This window comes from Salvelinus namaycush, chromosome 32, assembly GCF_016432855.1.
Source record: "Salvelinus namaycush isolate Seneca chromosome 32, SaNama_1.0, whole genome shotgun sequence".
NCBI classification, from domain to species: Eukaryota; Metazoa; Chordata; class Actinopteri; order Salmoniformes; family Salmonidae; genus Salvelinus; species Salvelinus namaycush.
The window spans coordinates 8,759,875-8,786,838 of NC_052338.1; the positions used below are offsets into that span (position 1 = coordinate 8,759,875).

General features: G+C 43.2%; 1 protein-coding gene and 1 pseudogene across 1 annotated transcript; both read left to right on the forward strand.

Annotated features, from left to right (window-relative positions):
- The first annotated feature begins 7,588 nt into the window (after window positions 1-7,588).
- Window positions 7,589-10,014, forward strand: LOC120026888 (major histocompatibility complex class I-related gene protein-like). The gene is made up of 7 exons (XM_038971620.1): window positions 7,589-7,637; window positions 8,123-8,389; window positions 8,585-8,863; window positions 9,023-9,316; window positions 9,410-9,517; window positions 9,718-9,802; window positions 9,963-10,014. Exons 1-7 carry the CDS (start codon window positions 7,589-7,591, stop codon window positions 10,012-10,014), a joined length of 1,134 nt encoding a protein of 377 aa, XP_038827548.1.
- A 4,652-nt stretch (window positions 10,015-14,666) lies between these two features.
- On the forward strand, window positions 14,667-25,793 carry LOC120026800 (annotated as a pseudogene).
- The last annotated feature ends 1,171 nt before the right edge of the window (window positions 25,794-26,964 follow it).

Here is a 26,964-nt window from a genome sequence, read left to right on the forward strand (position 1 = left end):
AAAAACTGTAACGGAACCAACCTTTTCCACCACATTCATCTAACAGGGAAGACACAGAGAGCTTGGCATGGATAACAGACATACTGTATATATCAAACATAAAATGTTACATACTACATTACAGGTAACACTAAACAACATAATTACATTTTGGCTGTAATCTATTGATGTGACTAAATGTATCTGTAATCTATTGATGTGACTAAATGTATCTGTAATCTATTGATGTGACTAAATGTATCTGTAATCTATTGATGTGACTAAATGCATCTGCTGTTTGCTATTGTGAGAAAGGAAATCACACATAAATACACTAAATTTAGAACTGAAGACGTCTTTAACATTTTAACATTTTAATTAATTTAGCAGACGCTCTTATCTGCCTGAATTAGATCTGGTCCTGTTATGTTTACACCTGTGAACAATTAAAAGAACATGGTGCAGAATGACACTTGACATACTATAGGATAAGTATAAGCACCCAATTCATTTTCATCATTATTATAATTATTATCATCATTATTATTATTATTACTAGAAGTATTTGTGGAAAATATGTTTAGGAAAACAAGAAACACAGCAAGCAGATTGTCTGTTTTACAATAATACTTTACCTGCAAAGGAAAGGCCAAATTCTCTGACAACTCCCGTTGGCATGACAACCTGTTGCGCTTCACTAGTGGCCAGGTACCGCACCTGCTTTTGTTCTCCGTGTTTCTTCAAGATGAGGATAACAGCCTCCACCCCCAGATCCTATGAATCGGACAACTTAATAAGAAGAACATTTATTAAACTACATAAGGAGGAACCAAACATTACATGTATTTTATAAGATATAGTAAATTGTACACTTTTTATACTGAAAACAAATGACTAACTACATTTTCTGTAACACATACAGTAATCATTCTGTCTAAGTCATCTCTGAACCTATATTAAAACCTCTTCTCTTCTTTCATACTTATCTTACCATGTGTGAGGTTCTAAACCAGTAACACTTTATTTAAGCCCTCACTTATCAGGCACTAATTTGCAGCTTTTAAGTAAGAGCCAATAGCTGCAAAGGTCACTGGTTCAAACAACTGGAGGGCTGCTGAAATCTAACTGAAGTAATACCTAATAAGAGTCTAATAAACTACCTATGAAACACATATAAACTACAAATTACTTCCTAAAAAGTGTTAGCTAAAATATAGTGCTATGCTGCCATCCTAACGACTGTTACCCTGGCCTGGGCTTTAAATTACTTTATGTGGTCATCAACTATTCTTACCCTAACGTCTTCAGTCAAATGTTCTTTATCCCTGGACTCCCTGAGCCCCTCAGCCATCTGTTCTTTATCCCTGGACTCCCTGAGCTCCTCAGCCATCTGTTCTTTATCCCTGGACTCCCTGAGCTCCTCAGCCATCTGTTCTTTATCCCTGGACTCCCTGAGCTCCTCAGCCATCTGTTCTTTATCCCTGGACTCCCTGAGCTCCTCAGCCATCTGTTCTTTATCCCTGGACTCCCTGAGCCCCTCAGCAATCTGTTCTTTATCCCTGGACTCCCTGAGCTCCTCAGCCATCTGTTCTTTATCCCTGGACTCCCTGAGCCCCTCAGCAATCTGTTCTTTATCCCTGGACTCCCTGAGCTCCTCAGCAATCTGTTCTTTATCCCTGGACTCCCTGAGCTCCTCAGCAATCTGTTCTTTATCCCTGGACTCCCTGAGCTCCTCAGCCATCTGTTCTTTATCCCTGGACTCCCTGAGCTCCTCAGCCATCTGTTCTTTATCCCTGGACTCCCTGAGCTCCTCAGCCATCTGTTCTTTATCCCTGGACTCCCTGAGCTCCTCAGCCATCTGTTCTTTATCCCTGGACTCCCTGAGCTCCTCAGCCATCTGTTCTTTATCCCTGGACTCCCTGAGCTCCTCAGCCATCTTCTGGAATTTCCTCCTCTCCATCTCACATAAACTCCCCCACCTGCTACTTAATGCTACTGGCATTAAGTGAACACCCCTAGTTACCAATCCGGTTCTGTAATTTGAAAGGAATTAGATGTAACTCAACTAAAAACATTAAAACATAACACTGTTTAACTTCTGTGTTACTAAAATGCAGTTTACAGTGAGCATTTCACTGTAAGGTCTACTACACCTGTTATATTCGGTGCATGTGACAAATAAGATTTGATTTGTAATTTAACATGTTTTTACACTGTTGCCTGATTCTGCCTCATCTGCAGTGTTTTAGGTGGTGAATTGTTTATTTTTTCCACAATATTCAAATTAAACAGGGGGTTAGGAAAGCAAACACTTGGCCTTGGGTCATCCACTAGTCTTGTGCTGTGGTGGAATGTCTCCATACTTTGCTTGCACCAATCCAATGCTTTTAAATGCATGAGTTCAAATGAAAGTGTGAACACTTCTGGATGCAGGGTATTGGAACGCAACCTATTTCTTTCCCCACTCTCCCATAAATCAATTTGTCCCCCCAATCCCTTTTGCCACTGACCCCTCAAAATCCACCATCCCTGTAGTCACATGTGTAATGATGGGGCAGTGAGTCGGAAGCAGGTGAAACGTTTTAATAAAACAACAAAACCAAGAACATGACACTAACATAAGGCAGAACGCCGATACACAAGAACAATACCAACTGGTGAGTGAACATTGGAGAGTGACATATAAAGGGGAGGAGATGAGGAAGGTAATGGAGTCCAGGTGTGAATCATAATGATTAACAGGTGAGCATAATGATGAATCACAGGACCGGTGGTTAGTACTCTGGCAATGCCGGAGGGAGGAGCAGGAGAAGACGTGACAACATGTCCCTAATTCCACCTCCCTCTCACTTCCCACCCACACCTTCCCTCCATGTCATACCTTAACTACAGACACATGTAGTCCTGTAGCAGCAGCAGCCTCCGTCACCAGGGCTGAGGACCTCCTTTTCATACCCCGTTCATGATAACACAACAACAACAACAACAATGATATATGAAATATTAAATTGTAACATGGGTGTATGTAGGTGATTCCTAGTCTTTCAAGTAGAGTCTTCAGTCCTTTGGTCTAACTGACAGGGAATTAGCCTTTGCCAGCAACACCAAAAGCCCTTGGTCAGGGTAGTGGAGGCCAGTCTTTTCATTATACTGCACTAACATAAATAACGTACTGCAGGTTACAATATGAAGCAGTAGAAACAATAAGGGGTCTTCCATGTCCCTGTTTTGGTAAAAAGCTACGGGGCTGGAGAAATGTTACCACTCTCAAATTCATAGACAGAGCTATGGATGTAAGGACTGATCATCCATGATATTGCTTGAGGCATATAGATATTTGTATTACTATAAACAAGCTATAATGTTATTTATTCATCAGTATCATCATTTAACATCTCAATAATCAATTACATTTACCAACATCTCCTATTCGATCATAAATCCTCCACTGGTGTATTTTCATGTCACCAACAGTACAACATCATACCCAGTGTAACGGCTTTCTTCCTGGGATGAAGGAGAGGACCAAAATGCAGCGCAGTTAGTGTTCAACATGTTTAATATAACGAACTGTGAACACTTACAACAATACAAAAACAACAAACGTGAAAACCGAGACAGTCCTATCTGGTACAGAGACAGGAACAACCACCCACAATTCCCAACACAAAACAAGCCACCTATATATGATTCTCAATCAGGGACAACGATTGACAGCTGCCTCTGATTGAGAACCATATTAGGCTGGACACAGAAACAGACAAACTAGACACACAACATAGAATTCCCACCCAGCTCACGTCCTGACCAACACTAAACAAGCAAAACACATAAGAACTCTGGTCAGGCCGTTACAGTACCCCCCTCCTGAGGTGCGGACTCCGAACGCACCCCTAAAACTCAAGAGGAGGGTCTGGGTGGGCATCTGTCCGCGGTGGCGGCTCCGGCGCAGGACGAGGACACCACTCCACCATTGTCCTTGTCCCCCTCCTTAGCGTCCTTTGAGTGGCGACCCTCGCCCCCGACCCTGGTCTAGGAACCTTCACAAAGGTCCCCCCTAGATAGAGGAGACAGCTCAGGACAGAGAGGTAGCTCAGGACAGAGAGGTAGCTCAGGACAGAGAGGTAGCTCAGGACAGAGAGGTAGCACACGACAGAGAGGTAGCACACGACAGAGGGGCAACTCCGGACTGAAAAGCAGCTCCGGACAGAGAGGCAGCTCTGGACTGAAGGGCAGCTCCGGACTAGTGGCAGCTCCGGACTGAGTGGCAGCTCCGGACTGAGTGGCGGCTCCGGACTGAGTGGCGGCTCCGGACTGAGTGGCGGCTCCGGACTGAGTGGCGGCTCCGGACTGAGTGGCGGCTCCGGACTGAGTGGCGGCTCATGACTGGAGGGCGGCTCATGACTGGAGGGCGGCTCATGACTGGAGGGCGGCTCCTGACTGGAGGGCGGCTCCTGACTGGAGGGCGGCTCATGACTGGAGGGCGGCTCTGGCAGCTCCTGACTGGCTGGCGGCTCTGGCAGCTCCTGACTGGCGGCTCTGGCAGCTCCTGACTGGCTGGCGGCTCTGGCGGCTCCTGACTGGCTGGCGGCTCTGGCGGCTCCTGACTGGCTGGCGGCTCTGGCGGCTCCTGACTGGCTGGCGGCTCTGGCGGCTCCTGACTGGCTGGCGGCTCTGGCGGCTCCTGACTGGCTGGCGGCTCTGGCGGCTCCTGACTGGCTGGCGGCTCTGGCGGCTCCTGACTGGTTGGCGGCTCTGGCGGCTCCTGACTGACGAACGGCTCAGATGGCGCTGGGCAGACGGACGGCTCAGATGGCGCTGGGCAGACGGACGGCTCAGATGGCGCTGGGCAGACGGACGGCTCAGATGGCGCTGGGCAGACGGGCGGCTCAGATGGCGCTGGGCAGACGGGCGGCTCAGATGGCGCTGGGCAGACGGACGGCTCAGATGGCGCTGGGCAGACGGACGGCTCAGATGGCGCTGGCCAGACGGACGGCTCAGATGGCGCTAGCCAGACGGATGGCTCAGACGGCGCTGGCCAGACGGATGGCTCAGACGGCGCTGGCCAGACGGATGGCTCAGACGGCGCCGGCCAGACGGATGGCTCAGACGGCGCTGGCCAGATGGATGGCTCAGACGGCGCCGGCCAGACGGATGGCTCAGACGTGCTGAGGCGCACAGTAGGCCTGGTGCGTGGTGCCGGAACTGGTGGTACCGGACTGGAGACACGCACCACAAGGCTAGTGCGGGGAGCAGGAACAGGGCACACTGGAATCTCGAGGCGCACTATAGGCCTGGTGCGTGGTACCGGAACTGGTGGTACCGGGCTGAGGGCACGCACCTCAGGGCGAGTGCGGGGAGAAGGAACATTGCGTACAGGACTCTGGAGACGCACAGGAGGCTTGGTGCGTGGTGCCGGAACTGGTGGTACCGGGCTGGAGACACGCACCATAGGGCTAGTGCGTGGAGGAGGAACAGGGCTCTGGAGACGCACAGGAAGCCTGGTGCGTGGTGTAGGCACTGGTGGTACTGGGCTGGAGACACGCACCATAGGGCTAGTGCGTGGAGGAGGAACAGGGCTCTGGAGACGCACAGGAAGCTTGGTGCGTGGTGTAGGCACTGCTGGTACTGGACAGACCGGACCGTGAAGGCGCACTGGAGGTCTTGAGAGCAGGGCTGGCACCATCCGCCCTGGCTGGATCTTCACCCTAGCCCGGCAGATGTGTGGAGCTGAGATGTTGCGCACTGGGCTAAGCACACGCACCGGGGACACCGTGCGCTCCACCGCATAACACGGTGCCTGCCCGGTACGACGCCCTCTCTCTCCACTGGAAGCACGGCTGGGAGAGCTGTATCGCCGAGCTGGCAGAGGACGTGCAGGGCTAGGGAGGCGCACAGGAGGCCTGGTGCGTGAGGCTGGCACAGTCTTAACCAGACGGCTAGCACGCACCTCAGGACGAGTATGGAGAGCTGTTCCCGGTGACATCAACTCCCCGACACGTTCAGTCGAGCGGATGTCGTGCCTCATGCACCAAACCAGCACCTCCCTCATAACTCTCTCCTCCAATTTCCCCATTAACTCCTTCACTGTCTCTGCGTCGCTCACCTCCAATTCCGCCCTGACCGGCTCCTTACGGTAAGCAGGGGGAGTTGGCTCAGGTCTGACTCCTGACTCTGCCACACTCCCCGTGTGCAGAGTCAGAAAAATAAATTTTTGGGGCTGCCTCTCGGGCCTTCAGCCGCTCTGCCGTGCGAGCGCCTCATAATAGCGCCTCTCCGCCTTCGCTGCCTCCAGCTCTTCTTTGGGGCGGCGATATTCCCCTGGCTCTGCCCAGGGTCCTTTGCCGTCTAATTCGTCCTCCCATGTCCATTCCTCCAAATAGTGCAGCCTCTCCTGCTGCTGCTGCCTCTCCTGCTGCTGCTGCTGCTGCAGCCTCTCCTGCTGCTGCTGCTGCTTGGTCCGGGTTAGGTGGGTGGTTCTGTAACGGCTTTCTTCCTGGGATGAAGGAGAGGACCAAAATGCAGCGCAGTTAGTGTTCAACATGTTTAATATAACGAACTGTGAACACTTACAACAATACAAAAACAACAAACGTGAAAACCGAGACAGTCCTATCTGGTGCAGAACACAAACACAGAGACAGGAAACAACCACCCACAATCCCCAACACAAAACAAGTCACCTATATATGATTCTCAATCAGGGACAACGATTGACAGCTGCCTCTGATTGAGAACCATATTAGGCTGGACACAGAAACAGACAAACTAGACACACAACATAGAATTCCCACCCAGCTCACGTCCTGACCAACACTAAACAAGCAAAACACATAAGAACTCTGGTCAGGACGTTACACCCAGCAGTCAGTCATTATTCCATGATGTTTTATTTTTTATGTGTGAAATAACAAACTAAATACCATAGCAAAGATTTTAACCCTAAATACTTTTACAGATTATATATATATTTTTTACTTCTAATGGCATTGAGATATGGCTTAATATGTTTTGTATATCCAGTCAACAGATAAATCAGCTGCTTTTCAATAGAAAATATATTGTTTTTTATTCTTCCTGAGTCAGAATGTCACATAATCTCCTGACTGTTTGCAGAATGCAGAGAAACAAGGTGGCCAAAAGGATTCCATGACCTGAGACTTTAATCTGATAAACAAGGCGAGCTAGGTCTCTGCTCTGGCCATCTTACTTCCTGGTGTGTGCCCAATCAAATGCCAGTTCTCTGTTGACAATAAAGATGGACTATGCCAGAGGGAGTTGGTAGAAGTTGATACAGGGTCAGATATTTCTTTCACCACGCACAGTTAAGGTCAGGATTGTGGGAGGGGAATCTGATCCTAGATCTGTACCTAAGGGAAACTTTACCCCGGAGCGACAGACACACACAAAAGTCAAGTGACTCATCATGTTGAATAACGGAAGGTCTTGTATGCACCGTTGTGTCACTCCTTAAAGATTACATTTGATGGCTAAACATTAACAAGTTATGACCCTGTTTGTTTGGCATGATGGAGAGAATAGTGAAAGAAAGTACACAGTTGTGTTCAACCCAGCGTTACCATTCAATCTCATCTAAACTGATAAAGAAATGATTTCCTTCTGTCTCTTGTTTCTCTGGATTCCTATAACTTCTGCAGGTCAGTACAAATATAATGTTGCTAGAATCATGTTGCTAGTTATTTGAACTTCAGAAAACTACTTGGTCAGTTCTTAGTCTCCAGACTAAGTGACATGTTTACTTCATCTCACTGTAGAGTGAGGATCTGTGTTTAAACATAGGTCGAGTGGTAGGTATACAATCAATTGCCGATAGGGGTTCTACAAATGTCAGAAATAACCAAAGACACGCAGCTCATCTATGTTACATTATTGAATTATAATATTCTATTCACAGCTCCATACTGTACGATAATACATAATCAAACACATAATTATAATATTATATTCACAGCTCCATACTGTACGATAATACATAATCAATCATATAATTATAATATTATATTCACAGCTCCATACTGTACGATAAAACATAATCAATCATATAATTATAATATTTTATTCACAGCTTCATACTGTATGATATTACATGATCAATCATATAATTATAATATTTTATTCACAGCTCCCCACTCTATGAAATACTTATACACTGCAGTCTCAGGTGATACTGACTTCCCAGAGTTCATGGTGGTGGGTTTGCTGGACGATCATCAGTTTGTGTACTTTGACAGCAACACCAAGACACTGGGCCTCACCACTGAGTGGATGAAGAAGAAGGCAGGAAAATACTACAGGAAACTCTACACTGAGCCCCTGATTAACCAACATGAAGGTTTCAAAAACCTCATTACGTTTGCAAAGAAGCAGTTCAACCAAACCCAGTCAAAAGGTTACAGAATGCACATGGGCGTGCACACACACACACACACACGTGCGCACGCACGCACACATACACACCCACACACACACACACACACACACACACACACACACACACACTTACATAAATGAATAAAGCAGTTTATAGCTGGTTGCCCAGGTAATACATGTTTATTGCAGATAGACCTCTCTCTCTCTTTCTCAGCTGTTCACACAATCCAGAACTTGTACGGCTGTGAGTGGAATGATGAGACTGAACTCCAAGATTATTTCCATCACTATGGATATGATGGTGAGGATTTCATTTCATTGGACATGAAGACCGTAAGATGGATAACCTCCGTACAGCAGGCAGATACCATCAAACAGAAGTGGGACGACAACAGCAAGAATCTGCACTATCTCAAATGGTACTTCACTAAGGAGTGTATTGACACTTTGAAGAAGTATTTGAACTTCGCCAGCAGCGTCTTGAAGCGGATAGGTACAGAGACACTGTCTGAGACACATGGCGTCCTATTCAATCAAAACCTATTACCAGTTGTTTCCAGATTGAGGCACAACAACATCGTTCCCCCAATGCAAGATGCTATTTGAATTCATATTTCGATCCCTCTTCTTTCCTCTCCTTCTCTCTCTCCAGCCCCTCCATCAGTGTCTCTGCTCCAGAAGACCCCCTCCTCTCCAGTGACCTGCCACGCTACAGGTTTCTACCCCAGTGGAGTCACGGTGTCCTGGCAGAAAGATGGACAAGAACAGCATGAAGATGTGTTGCATGGAGAGATTCTCCCCAACGATGATGGAACCTTCCAGAAAAGTGCTCACCTTACAATGGACTGTGATGAATGGAAGAACAACAACTACACCTGTGTGGTTGAACACAAAGAGAACATCATCGCCATCAGACTGGATCAGTCTGTGATAAAAACAAACAGTGGTAAGAGGAATCATATCTTACATGATGACAGAGAATTCAGTGATTTACAGTAATATTCACTGTGTATACATGGGTGTCTGTTCATCAACTCAGACAAGCCTCCTGAATTTGGCCCCATCATGATTGGAGTAGTGGTAGCTGTCATCCTCCTAGCCCTCATCACCATAGCTGGGTTTATTATGTGGAACAGGAAGAGGACAGGTGAGCAACGACAGAAAGAATATTTGAGTACAGTACATTACAAATATTTCTCAAGCTGTCTTAGTGTCACATTTGGAGTTGAAGAAGCCTGGAGAAGCCCACATTTATTTGAACCTGGCGTGGGTTGGTATGTACAGTGTTGATGCTTAATATAGCTTTTAAATGAGTCTAACTATTTGGGTCCCTCTGTTTTGTATTAGTCTCTGATGATGGTTCCAACCCCTCCATGACACAGCAGAACCAGATACAACTTGAGGTTTCTCTCTCACTAATCAAACAGGTAATGTACTGTATCTGTAAAGGTCCAGTGGCATCAAGTGGTTTTTACTCTTATTAGATTATGCTTGTCTGTCTGTCTGTCCTTCTGCAAATCAAATCCCAATCTTTCCTTTATCTACCCAAATGTTTGTCTCTTTATTTGTCTGTCTGTCTCTTTGTCAGACAGGAGAGAAGCAGAGAAAAGAGGACCTTTTTTGAAGGACAATGAGACCAGCTGAAAAGTGCTACCGACTGATTGGATATTTCATCTCATGATGAACACAATGTCTGCTCAAATCCGACATCACAGCTCATATGAATATACCACACAGTAATTGAACATAGGAAAAACCCGCCGTCACTGAAATATTCTTTAAGTTTTCATGTATTTTTTAGCAGCAGAGATCAGAACAAATGGATGCGTTTAGGTGGAAGCTTCGTCAGCGTTTGGAGAACAATCAGCATTCACCCATATTTATAGATGACATCACATGACAGTACTGCTTTCTTTTTTTACAAACATTATTTACTATTATTATTTACATACATTATTTACATTCATTATTTACATAATTACTTACATTCATTATTTACATTCATTATTTCAATTAATTATTTACATACATTTTCTATTATTTTCCACAAGAGATTCAAAATATACCACAAAGTATTTATGACGGCAGATTACCATGTTTTTCTATTATGTAAGAGGGATTTTCAGGAATAAAATTGGATTGTTAATACCATGATTCATTGTGTATTTGTACTTTCTGGTCAATGCAATGAATGTGAAATTAGCAGCAACTAACTTGCCTCTGCAATGTCATCATGAATTACCTGAGCTCATGTGTACTGTAGTGTGTTCTGTGTAGATCATCACCAGACAGAGGGACAACATCAGGCTTTATATGTTCTCTAGATTTTCTTGGGTTTCTGTTACCACCTAGAACAGTCAAATAACATAACTTTATTAAGCTGTAATTAATGTATTTATATGACGATTGTGATGACGCAAAAGCACATAACTTATTGTCACAACACAAATTGCACCATAGATGTTATTGAGAGTGTCAGCATCTGCATTACTTATTTCAGTAGGCCACAGAGACACCCATTTTACTTCCTGTTATATGTATTGTGACCCCTCCCCCCAGTGAGCAGCAGCTGGATGACCAAAGCAAGGTTTTGGCAGCTCTTATTCCTGTGGCCTGACCAGAACTAACACATTGCTGTATACAGGCGGTCTATAGAGGGAGCTGTGACCAGTCATCTCTACTTTAGAGAAGCTTTGTATCTCCTGTTGTTGTCTGGGGACTTCCCAGGTCAGGCAGCAGGCTTCAGACTTCACCTACTAGCTTTATACACTTAGGGACGACACAGCCTTACAGGAAGTCCATGAAGCTGTGTGCAGGATATGTTGTAATAATGAAGGGCATACACTCAGCTCAGCAGAGGAGGAGTGATGCAGCAACAAAACAGAGATGAAGAACAGAACACTGTGTGTGACAGAGCAGGAACAGAACAGAGACGAAGAACAGACCACTGTGTGTGACAGAGCAGGAACAGAACAGAGACGAAGAACAGAACACTGTGTGTGACAGAGCAGGAACAGAACAGAGACGAAGAACAGAACACTGTGTGTGACAGAGCAGGAACAAAACAGAAACGAAGAACAGAACACTGTGTGTGACAGAGCAGGAACAGAACAGAGACGAAGAACAGAACACTGTGTGTGAAAAGCTGACAGGTGATCAAACCCTAAACACTGAAACTGAACCCTCAACATCAGCATGTATGTTCAGCATGTTAATCTCTGTTTCAGGCTTTATTCAGGCCAAGAGTAAGTGGCTGCCTTTATTCTGCTTCTGATGTCATCACTGAAACTGAAAGAAAATGCTTCATCTTGTAGTTGATCATTATTTATCATCTGACTTTGAATGTATTGTGTTGGACTGTATCCATTTTAGAATGTGATTGTGTCTGTTTTCCTTGTAACTTCTGATGATGGTTCAATCTCCTCCAAAAGACATGAGGTTTCTCTCTCACTAATCAAACAGGTGAATGTCTCTCTCTCTAGAAACACCAATGTCAACTTTCTCACCAATCCACTATTGACGTGAATGCATATCATGATGTACACAAGTTTGAGATTTTCATATTTTTTTTATTTAACCCTTATTTAACCAGGCAAGTCAGTTAAGAACAAATTCTTATTTACAATGATGGCCTAGGAACAGTGGGTTAACTGCCTTGTTCAGGGGCAGAACGACAGATTTTTACCTTGTCAGCTCGGGGATTCGATCTAGCAACCTTTCGGTTACTGGCAGTTAACCACTAGGCTACCTGCCGCCTCATGTAGTAGATACACTAAATGTCCAAAAGTATGGGGACACCTCGAATATGGATGCGGACACCTCGAACATCTCATTCCAAAATCATTGGCATTAATATGCTTTGCGCTGCTATAACAGCGCCACTCTTCTGGGAAGGCTTTCCACTAGATGTTGGAACATTGCTTCCATTCAGCCACAAGAGCATTAGTGAGGTTGCACAGTCGGCGTTCCAATTCATCCCAAAGGTGTTTTAAGGTCAGGGCTCAGTGCAGGCCAGTCAAGTTCTTCCACACCGATCTCGACAAACCATTTCTGTATGGACCTCGCTTTGTGCACAGGGGCTTTTCATGCTGAAACAGGAAAGGGCCTTCCCCAAACTGTTGCCACAAAGTTGGAAGCATAGTATCTTATAGAATGTCATTGTGTGCTGTAGCGTTAAGATTTCCCTTCACTGGAACTAAGGGGCCTAGCCCGAACCATGAAAAACAGAACCAGACCATTATTCCTCCTCCACCAAACTTTACAGTTGGCATTATGCATTGGGGCCAAACTCAGATTCGTATGTCAGAATGCCAGATGGTGAAGCGTGATTCATCACTCCAGAGAACGCGTTTCCACTGCTCCAGAGTCCAATGGCGGCGAGTTTTACACCACTCCAGGTGATGCTTGCCATTACGTATGGTGATCTTAGGCTAGTGTGTGGCTGCTCGGTAATGAAAACCCATTTTATGAAGCTCCCGATGAACAGCCCTTGTGCAGACATAGCTTCCAGACGGAGTTTGGAACTTGGTAGTGAGTGTTGCAACCGAGGACAGACGATTTTTACGTGCTGCGTACTTCAGTACTCGCCTCGGACGGTCCCATTCTGTGAGTTTGTGTGGCTTACCACTTCACGGCTGAGCCGTTGTTGTTCCTATATGTTTCCACTTCACAAAAACAGCACTTACAGTTGACCGGGGCAGTAATTTGTTGGAATGGTGCCGTCCTATGACGGTGCCAAGTTGAAAGTCACTGAGCTCTTCAGTAAGGCCATTCTACTTCCAATGTGAGGTTGGTCACTAATGTTGGGCAATTAGGCCTGGCTAAAATTTGACCTGGTTAGCGATGTAGTTACTTTAAATCTATAGTAAAATAGTTTTTATCTATTATCTACTGCCACTGTATTTCATTTTGCATACGTGTTTACATAGTGAGACAAAAACCATTGTTGAATGGCAAGATTGTAATGTTCATGACAATAACAAGCAAAGAATATGTATCAATGTAATGCATCCCACACAGCAGTATTAGAGATGAAAAACCATGTTTACTAGAACAAGTTGACGTGTCAGTGTGTCTCATGATGGAGGATCGATGGACACAAGATGGCTGCATGCTGACCCTCTTACAGGAAAGGGTGTGGTACTCACCTCAACACTGTTGGACTCCACCCCTCTTCTCTCACTCTGTATGTGTGTGTTTCTCTGTGTGTGTGTGTGTGTGTGTTTCTGTGTGTGTGTGCACTGTACTTTCCATTGCATTTCTATGCTGTATTATTTTATTGTTGTGTTTTTCAATGTGATGATATAAAACAATTGAACATCAAATGGAACTAGATCCAACACGATGCACCTCCTTTAATGGGTTACATCCAGTATGCCAAATAAAGCTCCATAGACCTTAGCCTGAGATACATGTAGCTCTATTGTGTCATCCTCCCAAACCACAAGCCCTCTGAGAATACTATAGGAATAATACATTGTTCCTCCTCTTTCACATCAAAGTGATCCTCCTTCCATGGTATAGATTTGAGTCAAGGCCAAGAACTAAACTTACAGCAGCAGGTTACTGCAAGACCTCCCTGTCACGTTACAAGTCTAATCATAAATAATACAGGGTCATTCTAAACAGGGTTCGGACATCTCACTGAGTCCATTTAGGTGGCCTCTTACTGTACGTTTCTGCATTAACTCCATGTTACATTGACTGTCGTCCAACATTGTTGTCTGTTTCAGAATACAGTTTTAAACTATTTAGCTTTTCTGCTAATTAGCTTTTCTTACATTCATGATTGATCTGCATCACTCTCTAGAGATTCCATTTCAAGGGGCATGTGAAGTAATGTTAAAAGTTGACAGAAATCTTTGATGTCCTATATGCACTGGAATGTCAATGATTGCATAATTTCAGTAAAATGAAATTGAAAGTATACTGTGTAATCAAAAACATCTGCCATGACAACATTTTTAATATATACTGTAGTAAATGAGAAAGAAGAAAGAAAATGTGTAAGTTTTCATTCATATAATTTTGGTTTCTCACTACATTTGAACCTGATCGCACTCTCTGGAGACACATTATCTTGAGTTGCAATAATAAACCATCAAAGTTAATAGTGAAAATATCTAGGCCCCCAGCCCCAATGACAGCACTATTTTGGGACTAATAGATGACTAACGACACACAATTTACTTTCAGTTTCGTAAGTCAACCTTAGCTGCTTAGTTCCACCCGAATTCCAATGACGCTTAAGCTGACTAAATTGTCATTGGCTCAAAAACGATACACAAGCGAATTTTAACTTGGTGCGAAATATCTGCCATCTCATTTGTGTTTTATCCGTCAGGAGAGTGGGGTTGTTAAGAGAGAACCTTCATATAAACCGTCATGGGAGAGAACACATAGGCCTGCTTCAGGACTGACGAACGTCAACATGAAGGGTTTTGTCTTGCTGGTGCTGGGAATAGGACTTCTTCATACAGCATCTGCTGGTCAGTATAAAGTTATTTTAGATTTTACAAAAATAATCATTTGTTCCGTTTATGTAGCTCATTTATTTAAGGCCAATGTTTACATTTACATTTAAGTCATTTAGCAGACGCTCTTATCCAGAGCGACTTACAAATTGGAAAGTTCATACATATTCATCCTGGTCCCCCCGTGGGAATTGAACCCACAACCCTGGCGTTGCAAGCGCCATGCTCTACCAACTGTGTGTGTATGTGTCGGACCTGTGCAGAAAATAGTTGTATTTTGTAGTTTATTTGAAAATACCAACTTTTCAAATACTCAAGGTAGTCAAATATAGTTTATACTAAAAGGCAACTATTTTCTGTGATATTCAAGTACAGGTCTCAGAAAACCAAATAATGTTTGAAAGTATTTTGAATATATGCAAGTTAATTGAAAATATAACAAAAATTATTTGATGGCGGCCAAATATTTGATGAAGAACCAAAACCTACAATCAGTTACTTGAATTTGTGTAAATATATGATGAATAGCACTTGGTTTGGAGGGCTTTAAGATGTGAATCTTTATATAGCCTATAGCCTAGAATTAAATATATGAGGAACATGGAATCACCTCAACAATAGAGAAAAATACTTTTGCGGCTTCAAAATGACTAACAAATATATTTTCATATTGAGTGAGTCAAGGTAATACACTGACACGTGACATCAAGTTCTTATACATGTGTAGTAATTTTGATTAATAGCAACGTTGTTACATACTTTATAATTGCATAATAATTGAGTTATTACATAAGTGGAATAAGGAACCGTCACTATTCCTCTTGTGTACAGTAGTTACAAAAACATTCAGCGTATTGCTATGCAATTACCAAAGTATAATGTAACAACATGGTAATAAAATGTTGATCCAAAAGTTATATTACACCGGCACAAGAACAGTTTAATGTTCAGTGTTACTGAGAATGCTAACAGTAACAAAATATGGCTATTAGGCTAAGTGTTGAAAGGATACTAAATATCCCAAAACTGCCTTCTTGAATCAACTACAGTCAAGTTAGGTGAAAAATCATGTCAGTTTGTATTCTGAGTAAACTATCCCATTAAAGATGGTACAGTGTGTGTTTGAAACAAGAACACTTGTGCTCAGATGAGAAAGAGGTTCAAATTTGTTTTAGCCAAGCATCCAATTTGCTGTTTGCGATTGGCTTTGAATTACTCTTCAGTATTTTCAGGGATCATAAAATGTATTGCAGCTTTCAAGCTTTTCAGTGGCATGTTGAAAGAGTCATACAGTAGTTGAGTGTTACAACTTATTTATACTGATCTGTACAAAATATAATTGGTTTGACTTGATTATGTACACCTGGGGCAATGGACATTCAGGAGAATGGATATTTACAAAATGTTCAGATAGAAATGTATTGTGTAGATCAAATATGACTGTCAGATAGATTGGAATAGTATAGGAGATTGTGTTTGGTCTATTCATTTTATTTCTGTCTTCAACATGCAGTACCAGATACAGCCCTGTCATTAGTTGAAGAGATTCCCTAAAAACACTCCACTTTGATTACTTACACAGCAGGTTAGGAGAATTAGGTTAAGGTTAGGGGAAATACTCTCCTAATCTGTTACGAAAAGTCATCTGTATCGAGGTGGCATATTTTTAGGGAGTCCTATTAGTACAAGGCAGCCAATCCAATAGCTTCTGTATTCAAATATTGTTTTTAAGTAGTTGCTTTCTCAGATCTGTATTCAAATAGATAAACAAGTATTTACTTTCTGATATCTGTATTCAAATAGTTTTGAAAAGTTGTCACTTTCTGAGATATTTATACAAATAGTTATACCTTTTGGGGTCTGTATTCAAATTGTTCCCCCAGAATTAGTTTGACTTTCCACAAATGATAGTTAAAACTTGTAATTCCAGGTCTGGTGTGTATGTGTGTGTGGCGACAGTATTTGTGTATGTGTTTGCTATGTGTGTGTGTGTCTGTGTGTGTATGTAGGGTATGTGGGTTTTTGTGAGTGTCAGTTTAAGTGAGTGTGTGTGTAGAGTCTTGTGAGTGTGCCTAATAGGGTCAATGCAGATAGCCTGGTAACCATTTGATGAACTATTTAGCAGTCTTATGGCTTGGGGATAGAAGGTGTCTCGGGAACCTGTTGGTACGGCTTGCTGGACGGTAGCAGAGAGAACAGTCTATGGTTTGGGTGGCTGAAGTCTGACATCCTCTGACACTGCCTGATATAGAGGTCCTGGATGGCAGGGAGCTCGGCCCCAGTGATTTACTGATGACCAGCCTTTCAAAGCACTTCATGATTACAGATGTGAATGCTACGGGACGATAGTCATTTAGGCAGGTTACCTTGGAGTTCTTGGAACAGGAACAATGGTGGCCTGTTTAAAACATGTTGTGATTACAGACTGGGACAAGGAGTCACTCTCATCTGCCTATAGCTTGTTCAGAGTAACACCACTGGGTTGCTACTGACATATTCAGAATAGAGGCTAAACAGAATTGACCATTTACCTTCCTCTCTGAATATGATGTCAGCATTGCCCCAGAGGACTGTGAACAATGACAGGTTTTGCACCTGGACTCTACAGTATTATTCCAACAAAAATCAAGAAAATGTAGATATGTGTTTTTGCGTTTTTCTTCCCTTAATTAAATATAATCCACTAATATACTTTCATAAAAGTCTATTTTGATGCCATATTGCCTTTAGCTGAGTGTGAACTGAATCAAATAGTATAAACCACTTAGTAGTTCCTATCAGGATGAATAGAGTACAAGGTCAAAAGTAAAGTTTCTAAAAAGTAATGTATTTGTACCTATCATTTTTATCTATCAGTTACAGTGATAGTGCACATGGGTTTGACTTATTATCAATGTACTTACATTTACATTATTGAGCAGACGCTCTTATCCAGGCTACTAACAGTAGTGAGTGTATACATTATCGTACTTGTCCCCTGTGGGATTCCAACCCATAGCCCTGGCATCTTAATGTGTCTCCGTCTATATATCAGACACTGATTCCAGATAGTTCTCTTGATAAAACGTTCTTGGTTCTCCATGTCTGTTACATAAAATGTGTCATATCCAGGGGTTACAAGCTGTCTTAGAAACTTTCCTTATAAATTTCATCCTGCAGTTTAACAAAAACAACTATTTGGATAAAAAGTAAAAGTGTTCAAAGGAATATTTAATAAACAACCAGTTTATTAAACAATAGTGTTGAGAAACTAAAAAGTGATTATAGAGAAAATGTGAACCTCTATTTAGCCTACATGACTTGTTCAGAATTCAACATGTTCTTTTTTCCCCTTAGTGACTCACTCCCTGAAGTATTTCTACACCGCATCTTCTGAAGTTCCCAACTTCCCAGAGTTTCTGGTTGTGGGGATGGTGGATGGTGTTCAGATGGTTTACTATGACAGCAACAGCCAGAGAGCCCAAACAGGACTGGATGAACAAGCATACAGACACACAGTACTGGGAGCAGAACACAGGGATTTACTTTCGTTCCCAGCAGGTTATCAAAGTGGGTTTCGATACTCTAAAGCAGCGTTTTAACCAAAGTGGAGGTATGTCATTTTCTCTTAATCTCATCTGATCAGTTGTGTTTGTGTAAACTGTCAACATCCCTTATTCTAGGAGACAAGAATGAATCAGGATTAGAGAAGTGATCACTAAATTTACAGATCTAGAATATCAGGGATGTACAGATCTGCCCTCCTTCCAGTTTCTGTTACCTTCACACTTACCACACAGCATCATCTGCTGACTTCAGTATTAGAAAGCATCTAACATGGTCTCCTTTGTTTCTCTGCTTATGTTTACTGTATGTATGGTCCCACCAGCACAGCATTCATTTTAAAACTACTGTGTACTCTGTAAGTGTGTGAAGGACAGATGACTATGACAAACCACTACTGTAAATGGACATATAGTATGTCAGTCTCCAATTACCTTGAATGGCAGGTTGGTGAATGTCAGATCTCTGCTTGGAATACATGTGTAAGTTTAATTTGTCAGTCAATAGGGGCCTCCCGGGTGGCGCAGTGGTCTAGGGCACTGCATCGCAGTGCTAACTGCGCCACCAGAGTCTCTGGGTTCGCGCCCAGGCTCTGTCGCAGCCGGCCGCAACCGGGAGGTCCGTGGGGCGACGCACAATTGGCATAGCGTCGTCCGGGGTAGGGAGGGTTTGGCCGGTAGGGATATCCTTGTCTCATCGCGCTCCAGCGACTCCTGTGGCGGGCCGGGCGCAGTGCGCGCCAACCAAGGGGGCCAGGTACACGGTGTTTCCTCCGACACATTGGTGCGGCTGGCTTCCGGGTTGGAGGCGCGCTGTGTTAAGAAGCAGTACGGCTGGTTGGGTTGTGCTTCGGAGGACGCATGGCTTTCGACCTTCGTCTCTCCCGAGCCCGTACGGGAGTTGTAGCGATGAGACAAGGTAGTAATTACTAGCGATTGGATACCACGAAAATTGGGGAGAAAATGGGATAAAAAAAAACAATTGTCAGTCAATACCTCAGTCAGTCCCTCCAGTCTGCTCTGTGGAGCGTTCATGCTGTTAGCGATGATGTTAGCCTGGATGTTAGTCATGATGTTAGCGATGGTGTTAGTGTGAGGTTCTGAATTATGCACTACAACCCAATACTATATGTGATTGTGATTGAATACTCAATGTGATTGATTATTAGCAACTGTTGGCCTGGGCGCCTGGGTGTCTGTGTGTGTGTGCTGGAAGTAACAGTTAGCCCCAGATAAGTGTGCTGGGAAGCTGTGGTTAGCCTTGAGCGAGAACAGTGTGCATTTGTATACAGGTGCAAATAGCGCAGACAATGTTGCAGAGCTGTCTGACCTCAGTCTCTGGGGTGAAGGAGCGTAATCTACACAGCAACAGCGCCGGGACACCAAAGAGCGCAAAGAGGCTAGGACTAGCCTGAGCGCCGGCGATAGGCTGGGTGAGTCTAAACCACGCCCAGTTTCTACTCTGACAGGCCGGCTCAGAAGCGGGAACTATCTCTGTCATGAGTATATTATAATATCTTTGTCAGGAACAAGTCAGTTCCTTGTTCCACCCTGCGGGGTGGTGCAGTGAACCCGTATATACGAAAATTGCATTTACCATTTATGCTTAGTTAATAAAAAATACATAGCATACAATTAGTGACTCATTGTCATACTTGTCCTTATACCAGATTGAATTGACGCAACCCTAACATTAGCCATGATGTTAGTGATGATGTTAGCCATGATGTTAGTGTGTGTGTGTGTGTGTTATCCACACTGCCGGAGCTGTTAGCGATGATGTTAGCCATGATCATAGCGATGATGTTACCGATGATGATAGCCATGATGTTAGTGATGATGTTAGCCGTGATGTTAGCCATGATGTTAGCCATGATGTTAGCGATGATGTTAGCGATGATGATAGCCGTGATGTAGGCCATGATGTTAGCGATGGTGTTAGCGAATGGTGTTAGCGATGATGTTAGCCATGATGTTAGCGATGATGTTAGTCATGATGTTAGTGATGATGATGATAGTGATGATGTTAGCCATGATGTTAGTCATGATGTTAGCGATGATGGTACCGATGATGATAGCCATGATGTAGGCCATGATGTTAGCGATGGTGTTAGCGAATAGTGTTAGCGATGATGATAGCGATGATGTTAGCCATGATGTTAGTGATGATGTTAGTGATGATGTTAGTCATGATCATAGCGATGATGTTAGCCATGATGTTAGTGATGATGTTAGTCATGATCATAGCGATGATGTTAGCCATGATGTTAGCGATGGTGTTAGCGAATGGTGTTAGCGATGATGATAGCGATGATGTTAGCCATGATGTTAGTGATGATGTTAGTCATGATGTTAGCGATGGTGTTAGCGAATGGTGATAGCGATGATGTTAGCCATGATGTTAGCCATGATGTTAGCCATGATGTTAGTGATGATGTTAGCGATGGTGTTAGCGATGATGTTATTGATGATGTTATTGATGATGTTAGTCATGATGTTATTGATGATGTTAGTGATGATGTTAGTCATGATGTTAGTGATGATGTTAGTGATGACTAATCCATTGGGTGATGGCACAGTCCATCAAAGACGTGTGTGTGTGTGTGTGTGTGTGTGTGTGTGTGTGTGTGTGTGTGTGTGTGTGTGTGTGTGTGTGTGTGTGTGTGTGTGTGTGTGTGTGTGTGTGTGTGTGTGTGTGTGGGTGTGTGTGTGTGATCCTCAGATCCTGAGGGTGACAGGTGGGTGAGTGTGTAGAGAGTAGGGTTGTCCCCGATAAAAAAAATATTGGTCGACTGACAGTAGTCTCTTTGAAATGTCAAAACTTAGATTTTTCCATATATAGACACATCCTATATGTTTGATTAAATAATTAAGATAAATAAATGACTCATGATGGCCACGCTGTTAAATAATCAACAGGAACCACAACACAGCAAGTGTTTATCACGCTGTCCGTGGTGCTGAAGCTGCAACATAATCACAGCCATTTAGTTTTTTACTTGTTTCTCTGACTGAAAAGTTGTTACCGAAATCCCTCATTTGTTTAGGAAAAACATTCCCTATTCTCTCAACCCTTGCTCTCTTTACGTGACACATGTATGCATCGCATGCACGTGACCAATAGGGTCTGACCTATAGCCTATCATAATCACATCAATAAATTGGTTTAAACAAACTCCGAACATCGTAACACAGCAAAATGGATGCGGAGGATGTGGAAAAGAAACTCGAAACGGGGAAATGTTTACTGGTCATGAGGGAAAGGGGAAGTCAGATGTGTGGAAGACATGTGACTTAGTTGTAGAAACTACTGCAGATGATGAAAAAGGAGGGTGGAGGAGCAAGTACTGTCTGAGTATTATGTGTGACAAACAGTTAATGTTAGATTACAATATTATTTTTCCTGACCATTTAGAACAACACTAAATAAATTATAAATCTACCAGAGAGTCTGTTCTTACTATTATTATTTTATATATAAAGCCTGTATTACAGCAAAGACTAAAAACAGTTGCATGCATTTGTGAATTACGGTTTATTTCTTGTTTAGGCTAATTATTTCAAAGCTCCTTTTGTTATTTTGTTTTAAAACAAAAATGCTTGAATGCATTTCGAAGCATGAATGACTCGTCTGTGTGATGACATTAACAAATAATTGATTGATGGATTGTTGTTACCGAAGCCTATATGTAGCCTATATGCCTATATGTTGAAATAAGTAAGTTACGGTATTAATAATAAACAGGACGTGCTCTTAGCCCTACAGCAGTAGCCTATATGTTGAAATAAGTAAGTTACGGTATTAATAATAAACAGGACGTGCTCTTATACCTACAGCTCATTGGTGATTATACAAGGATACTACTATACTAAGCCTACTAATGATAATGACATTCTTATTATAATGATGATTATAATAATAATAGTAATAATAACAACGAGGAGGAGATCAAGAAAAGGAGACCAAGATGTTTTTTTGTCGGGGACAGCCCTACTCTACACAGTCACACACATCTTTCACCCTCATGATCTGGGGATCACACACACAGCTCCAGTAGTCTCACATTATTGAGAGATAATCTTCCTCATGTTAGTCTCTCCATCTCTCCTGTTGTTTCTGACGGAACAGAGGATGCTCTCACTTCCTCTATTTATCTCTGACTAGAGAACAGTCTTCATTTATCAACAGTATTTTATTCATTTACTCACCTCACTGAACTACAGTCCTCCACAACATCCATTTGTTAGAATAACACTACTGTACTGAACACAATGTGTATATTCAACACAGTAGATAGAACCAAGCCAACATCAGCTGGTGTAGAATAGATCCACACTCTGAGTCTCCTCATCACCTCTCTCTGTCTCTGTGGTGAAGGTGTGACATCATCATCATCACACTGTAGAGGTCTGAGCTGATCTCTCTGTTTTATTCCAGTCTGGTTGAACAACTAATACATGATGATAGAGATCCCACTGGCAGACTGAATCTGGAGAACAGATGGAGCAATGCACAGTGTTAATGATCCTCCCCCCTCTGTCTCTCAGGTGTGCATATTGTTCAGAAGATGTACGGCTGTGAGTGGAACGAGGACACTGGAGTCACAGAGGGGTTTATGCAGTATGGATATGATGGAGAGGATTGTGTGGCATTTGACCTGGAGACCAATACATGGATCGCTCCAACACCACAGGCAGTCATCACCAAACACAAGTGGGACAGAAACATAGCTGACAATGAGCAGCAGAAACACTACCTCATCCAGACCTGCATTGATTGGCTGAAGAAGTATCTGGACTATGGGAAGAGCACTCTGAAGAGGACAGGTACAGAGACGCATGACGTGACGGAACTCCACTGACAGGAATTATGTGATATTTCATTTTCAGGAATCATTTTAAAATCAGTTGTTTTTAAGTCACATGAAATTGTTGTTTTGAATGAGATTAGCATTATCTTTAAAAACATGTATCATTTATCTGTCATTTTCTTTCTACTGCTACCATCTCTGTCATTTTCTCTCTACTGCTACCCTCTGTCATTTTCTCTCTACTGCTACCCTCTCTGTCATTTTCTCTCTACTGCTACCCTCTCTGTCTTTTTCTCTCTACTGCTACCCTCTCTGTTATTTTCTCTCTACTGCTACCCTCTTTCATTTTCTTTCCCATCTCTATCTGTGTGCGTCTGTCTATTACCCCTCTCAACATTACACTACACTCTCTTCCCTTCCCCCCTTCTCTCTCTCCAGTCCCTCCATCAGTGTCTCTGCTCCAGAAGACCCCCTCCTCTCCAGTGACCTGCCACGCTACAGGTTTCTACCCCAGTGGAGTCACAGTGTTCTGGCTGAAAGATGGACAAGAACACCATGAAGATGTGGAGAATGGAGAGACTCTTCCCAACGATGATGGAACCTTCCAGAAAAGCACCCACCTCACAGTGACGTCTGAGGAGTGGAAGAACAACAAGTATCAGTGTGTGGTTCAGGTCACTGGTATCAAGGAGGACTTCATCAAGGTTCTGACTGAGTCTGAGATACAGACCAACAGGGGTAAGAGGGAGATATTAAAATGTACACTATACCCAACCCTCCTACTGAATGTACCTATTATTCCTAATTTGTTCACTCATCTGCTCAGTAAAGCTACCTTTCTGACTGCATGTTCTCATTGACCTCGTGACATTTTTATCAACATTGAGGGATGCTGCTTGGAGTTCATTTTAGATGAAAATGTACCATCTAGCATTATTGTCTGAATGCTCTGTTCTGATTATTACAGGTGGAAATGACCCAAACGCCATTGGCTCCGGCCCCATCATTGGAGGGGTGGTGGCTCTCCTCCTGGTCGTTGTTGTTGCTGTTGTTGGGGTCGTCATTTGGAAGAAGAAGTAGAAGAACGAGAAAGGTGTGAGGAGAGAAAGACCTCTTTCTATTGTCATATGTAGGCTACACTGTCATCTTAGATATTATCAGTTGTGATGTAGTTTAGAAGTAGTAGCCATAGTACTGGTTTACAAGTAATACTATTGTACAGTCTAGTTAGTGATGGTAGAAGTATGGTTGATTTGATCTGATTCATGTAATTAAAGAGTCATCTTGTCACTCATGTTGTGTGATGTCTGCAGTAGGAATACAGGATTCAGAATACGGTCATACATGATGTTCTCTTGTAATATTTCAACGAAGCCAGAGTCAATAATAACACAACGTTTATCTCTGTTTCAGGCTTTGTTCCAGACAGCAGTAAGTGGGGACCTTCATGCCATCAGAGCCTGACGTATGTTGAACGCTGAACAAGAGACCTCGGTTTATTGTTTTTGTAAAGTTGTGTCTGTTTCCTTGTAAAGTTTGATTTTATATACTTTTAGATTTTGGATCCCACGACTTGGGCTCAGTTGCTGTGAACGCAACTGTCTGTTCCTGCCAGATTCCACGTAAAGAGAGAGATAGCCTAGTTGGCTCTGCAGTCTCAAATGGAGGTCCTATTGAACGTTTTAAACGCTGCAAGAGCTGTGTTAATTTTGCCTTATCCCGTTACAACGTGGAACGCCCAGACTTTATTTTATTTAAATGTTTTTATTTAACCTTTATTTAACTAGGCAAGTCAGTTAAGAAGAAATTATTATTTTACAATGACAGCCTAACCCGGCCAAACACTCCCCTAACCCAGACGACGCTGGGCAAATTGTGAGCCGCCCTATGGGACTCCCAATCACGTCCGGTTGTGATACAGCGCGGGATCAAACCAGGGTCTGTAGTGACGCCTCTAGCACTGAGATCCAGTGTCTTAGACCGCTGCGCCACTCAGGAGCACCACTTTAACAGCCCCCCAAAATATCACACAAAAACGTATAAAAACTGGCACAAATCTCCAGTTCTTGTACAGATGTGGTGGTACAAGACAATGGGTGCTCTTTCTCCAGCTCCACGGGCTACAGTTCTACTGTGACAGAGCTAAGGCGAGCACACCATGTTGTTTCACTTTTTAACCAGATATTCAACTGACTAACAGGCCAGATACAGTAGGTTATAAACACACGTGACCCATGACTGTATCAGTATTATAAAGATATAGTCCACATATAATATATGGTAATATACACCATTAAACAGACACTTTTAAGCGATTTAGTCATGCGTAGCTTAACTTAAATGATTATGGATTGATAAATGATTTGTAGTGAACTGCATAGTTTTAAGTAATAGCTCTACCTCTCCACCCAACCCACCACTCCCCTCCCTCCCACCTCCTCCTCATCAGCTGCCTTCAAGGCATCCAGAGCTGGATGAGCATGAACCTCCTCAAACTCAACATCAACAAGACAGAGGTCATGCTCATCGGCTCCAAATCCACTCTCTCCAAGCATCACCATAGATGGTTCCCCAGTCCCTCTGTAAACACAAGTTAAAAGCCTCGGTGTCTCCCTGGATAGTTCCCTCTCTATCAAACCCCACATAAGAACCAGCACCCAGGCAGCATTCTTCCACCTCCGCAATGTGTCCAGGCTCTGCCGCTCATTGTCACACTCCAGCACCCAAACCCTTGTCCATGTTTTTGTTCTTTCCTGACCCAGTACCACTGTAACACTCTTCTCATCGGATCCCCACCAAACTCATCAATAGACTTCAACTGGTTTTGAACTCTGCTGCTAGATTCCCCACCCACACCAGATCAACTGAACACAACAAACCAATCCTCATCAATTTACTTTGGCTCCCTGTGCAATCCTATTTTTCACTTTAAACACTCCTCCTCACCTTACTACCTCTCTGATCTTCTCCCAGTCTATGCCCTCTCCTGCTCCCTCCCCTCCTCCTTTGCTGGCCTCCTTGTCTCCCCCCATTCCACCTCTCCACCATGGGTGCCCAGGCCTTTAGCTCCTATTCCCAACCCTACCACCTTAAACCAAACCAAACCCTTACCCTAAACCGTGTACCCTACCACCTTAAACCAAACCCTTACCCTAAACCAACCCTACCACCTTAAACCAAACCCTTACCCTAAACCAACCCTACCACCTTAAACCAAACCCTTACCCTAAACCAACCCGACCACCTTAAACCAAACCCTTACCCTAAACCAACCCTACCACCTTAAACCAAACCCTTACCCTAAACCAACCCTACCACCTTAAACCAAACCCTTACCCTAAACCGTGTACCCTACCACCTTAAACCAAACCCTTACCCTAAACCGGGTAGTCTACCACCTTAAACCAAACCCTTACCCTAAATCAGGTTTGTATCCTCTTCCCAACCCCTCCCTTCTCTTTTTATCTGTCCTGTTTTGTCTGGTCCTTTGATTTTAGATTGTTTAGATGTTATATTCCACTGTTGATTGATGCACTTGATTTTATGGCTTTTTATGACCTTACAAACCCTTACCCTAAACCAACCCTACCACCTTAAACCCTTACCCTAAACCAACCCTACCACCTTGGGCAGTAAATAATACTTTTACTTTAAAACCTTTAAAATCACACTTAATGTTATGTAGGCCTACTTTTAATGTAAGATGTCCTTGAGTGTTCTGAAAGGCTTCACACTTAATGTTATGTAGGCCTACTTTTAATGTAAGAT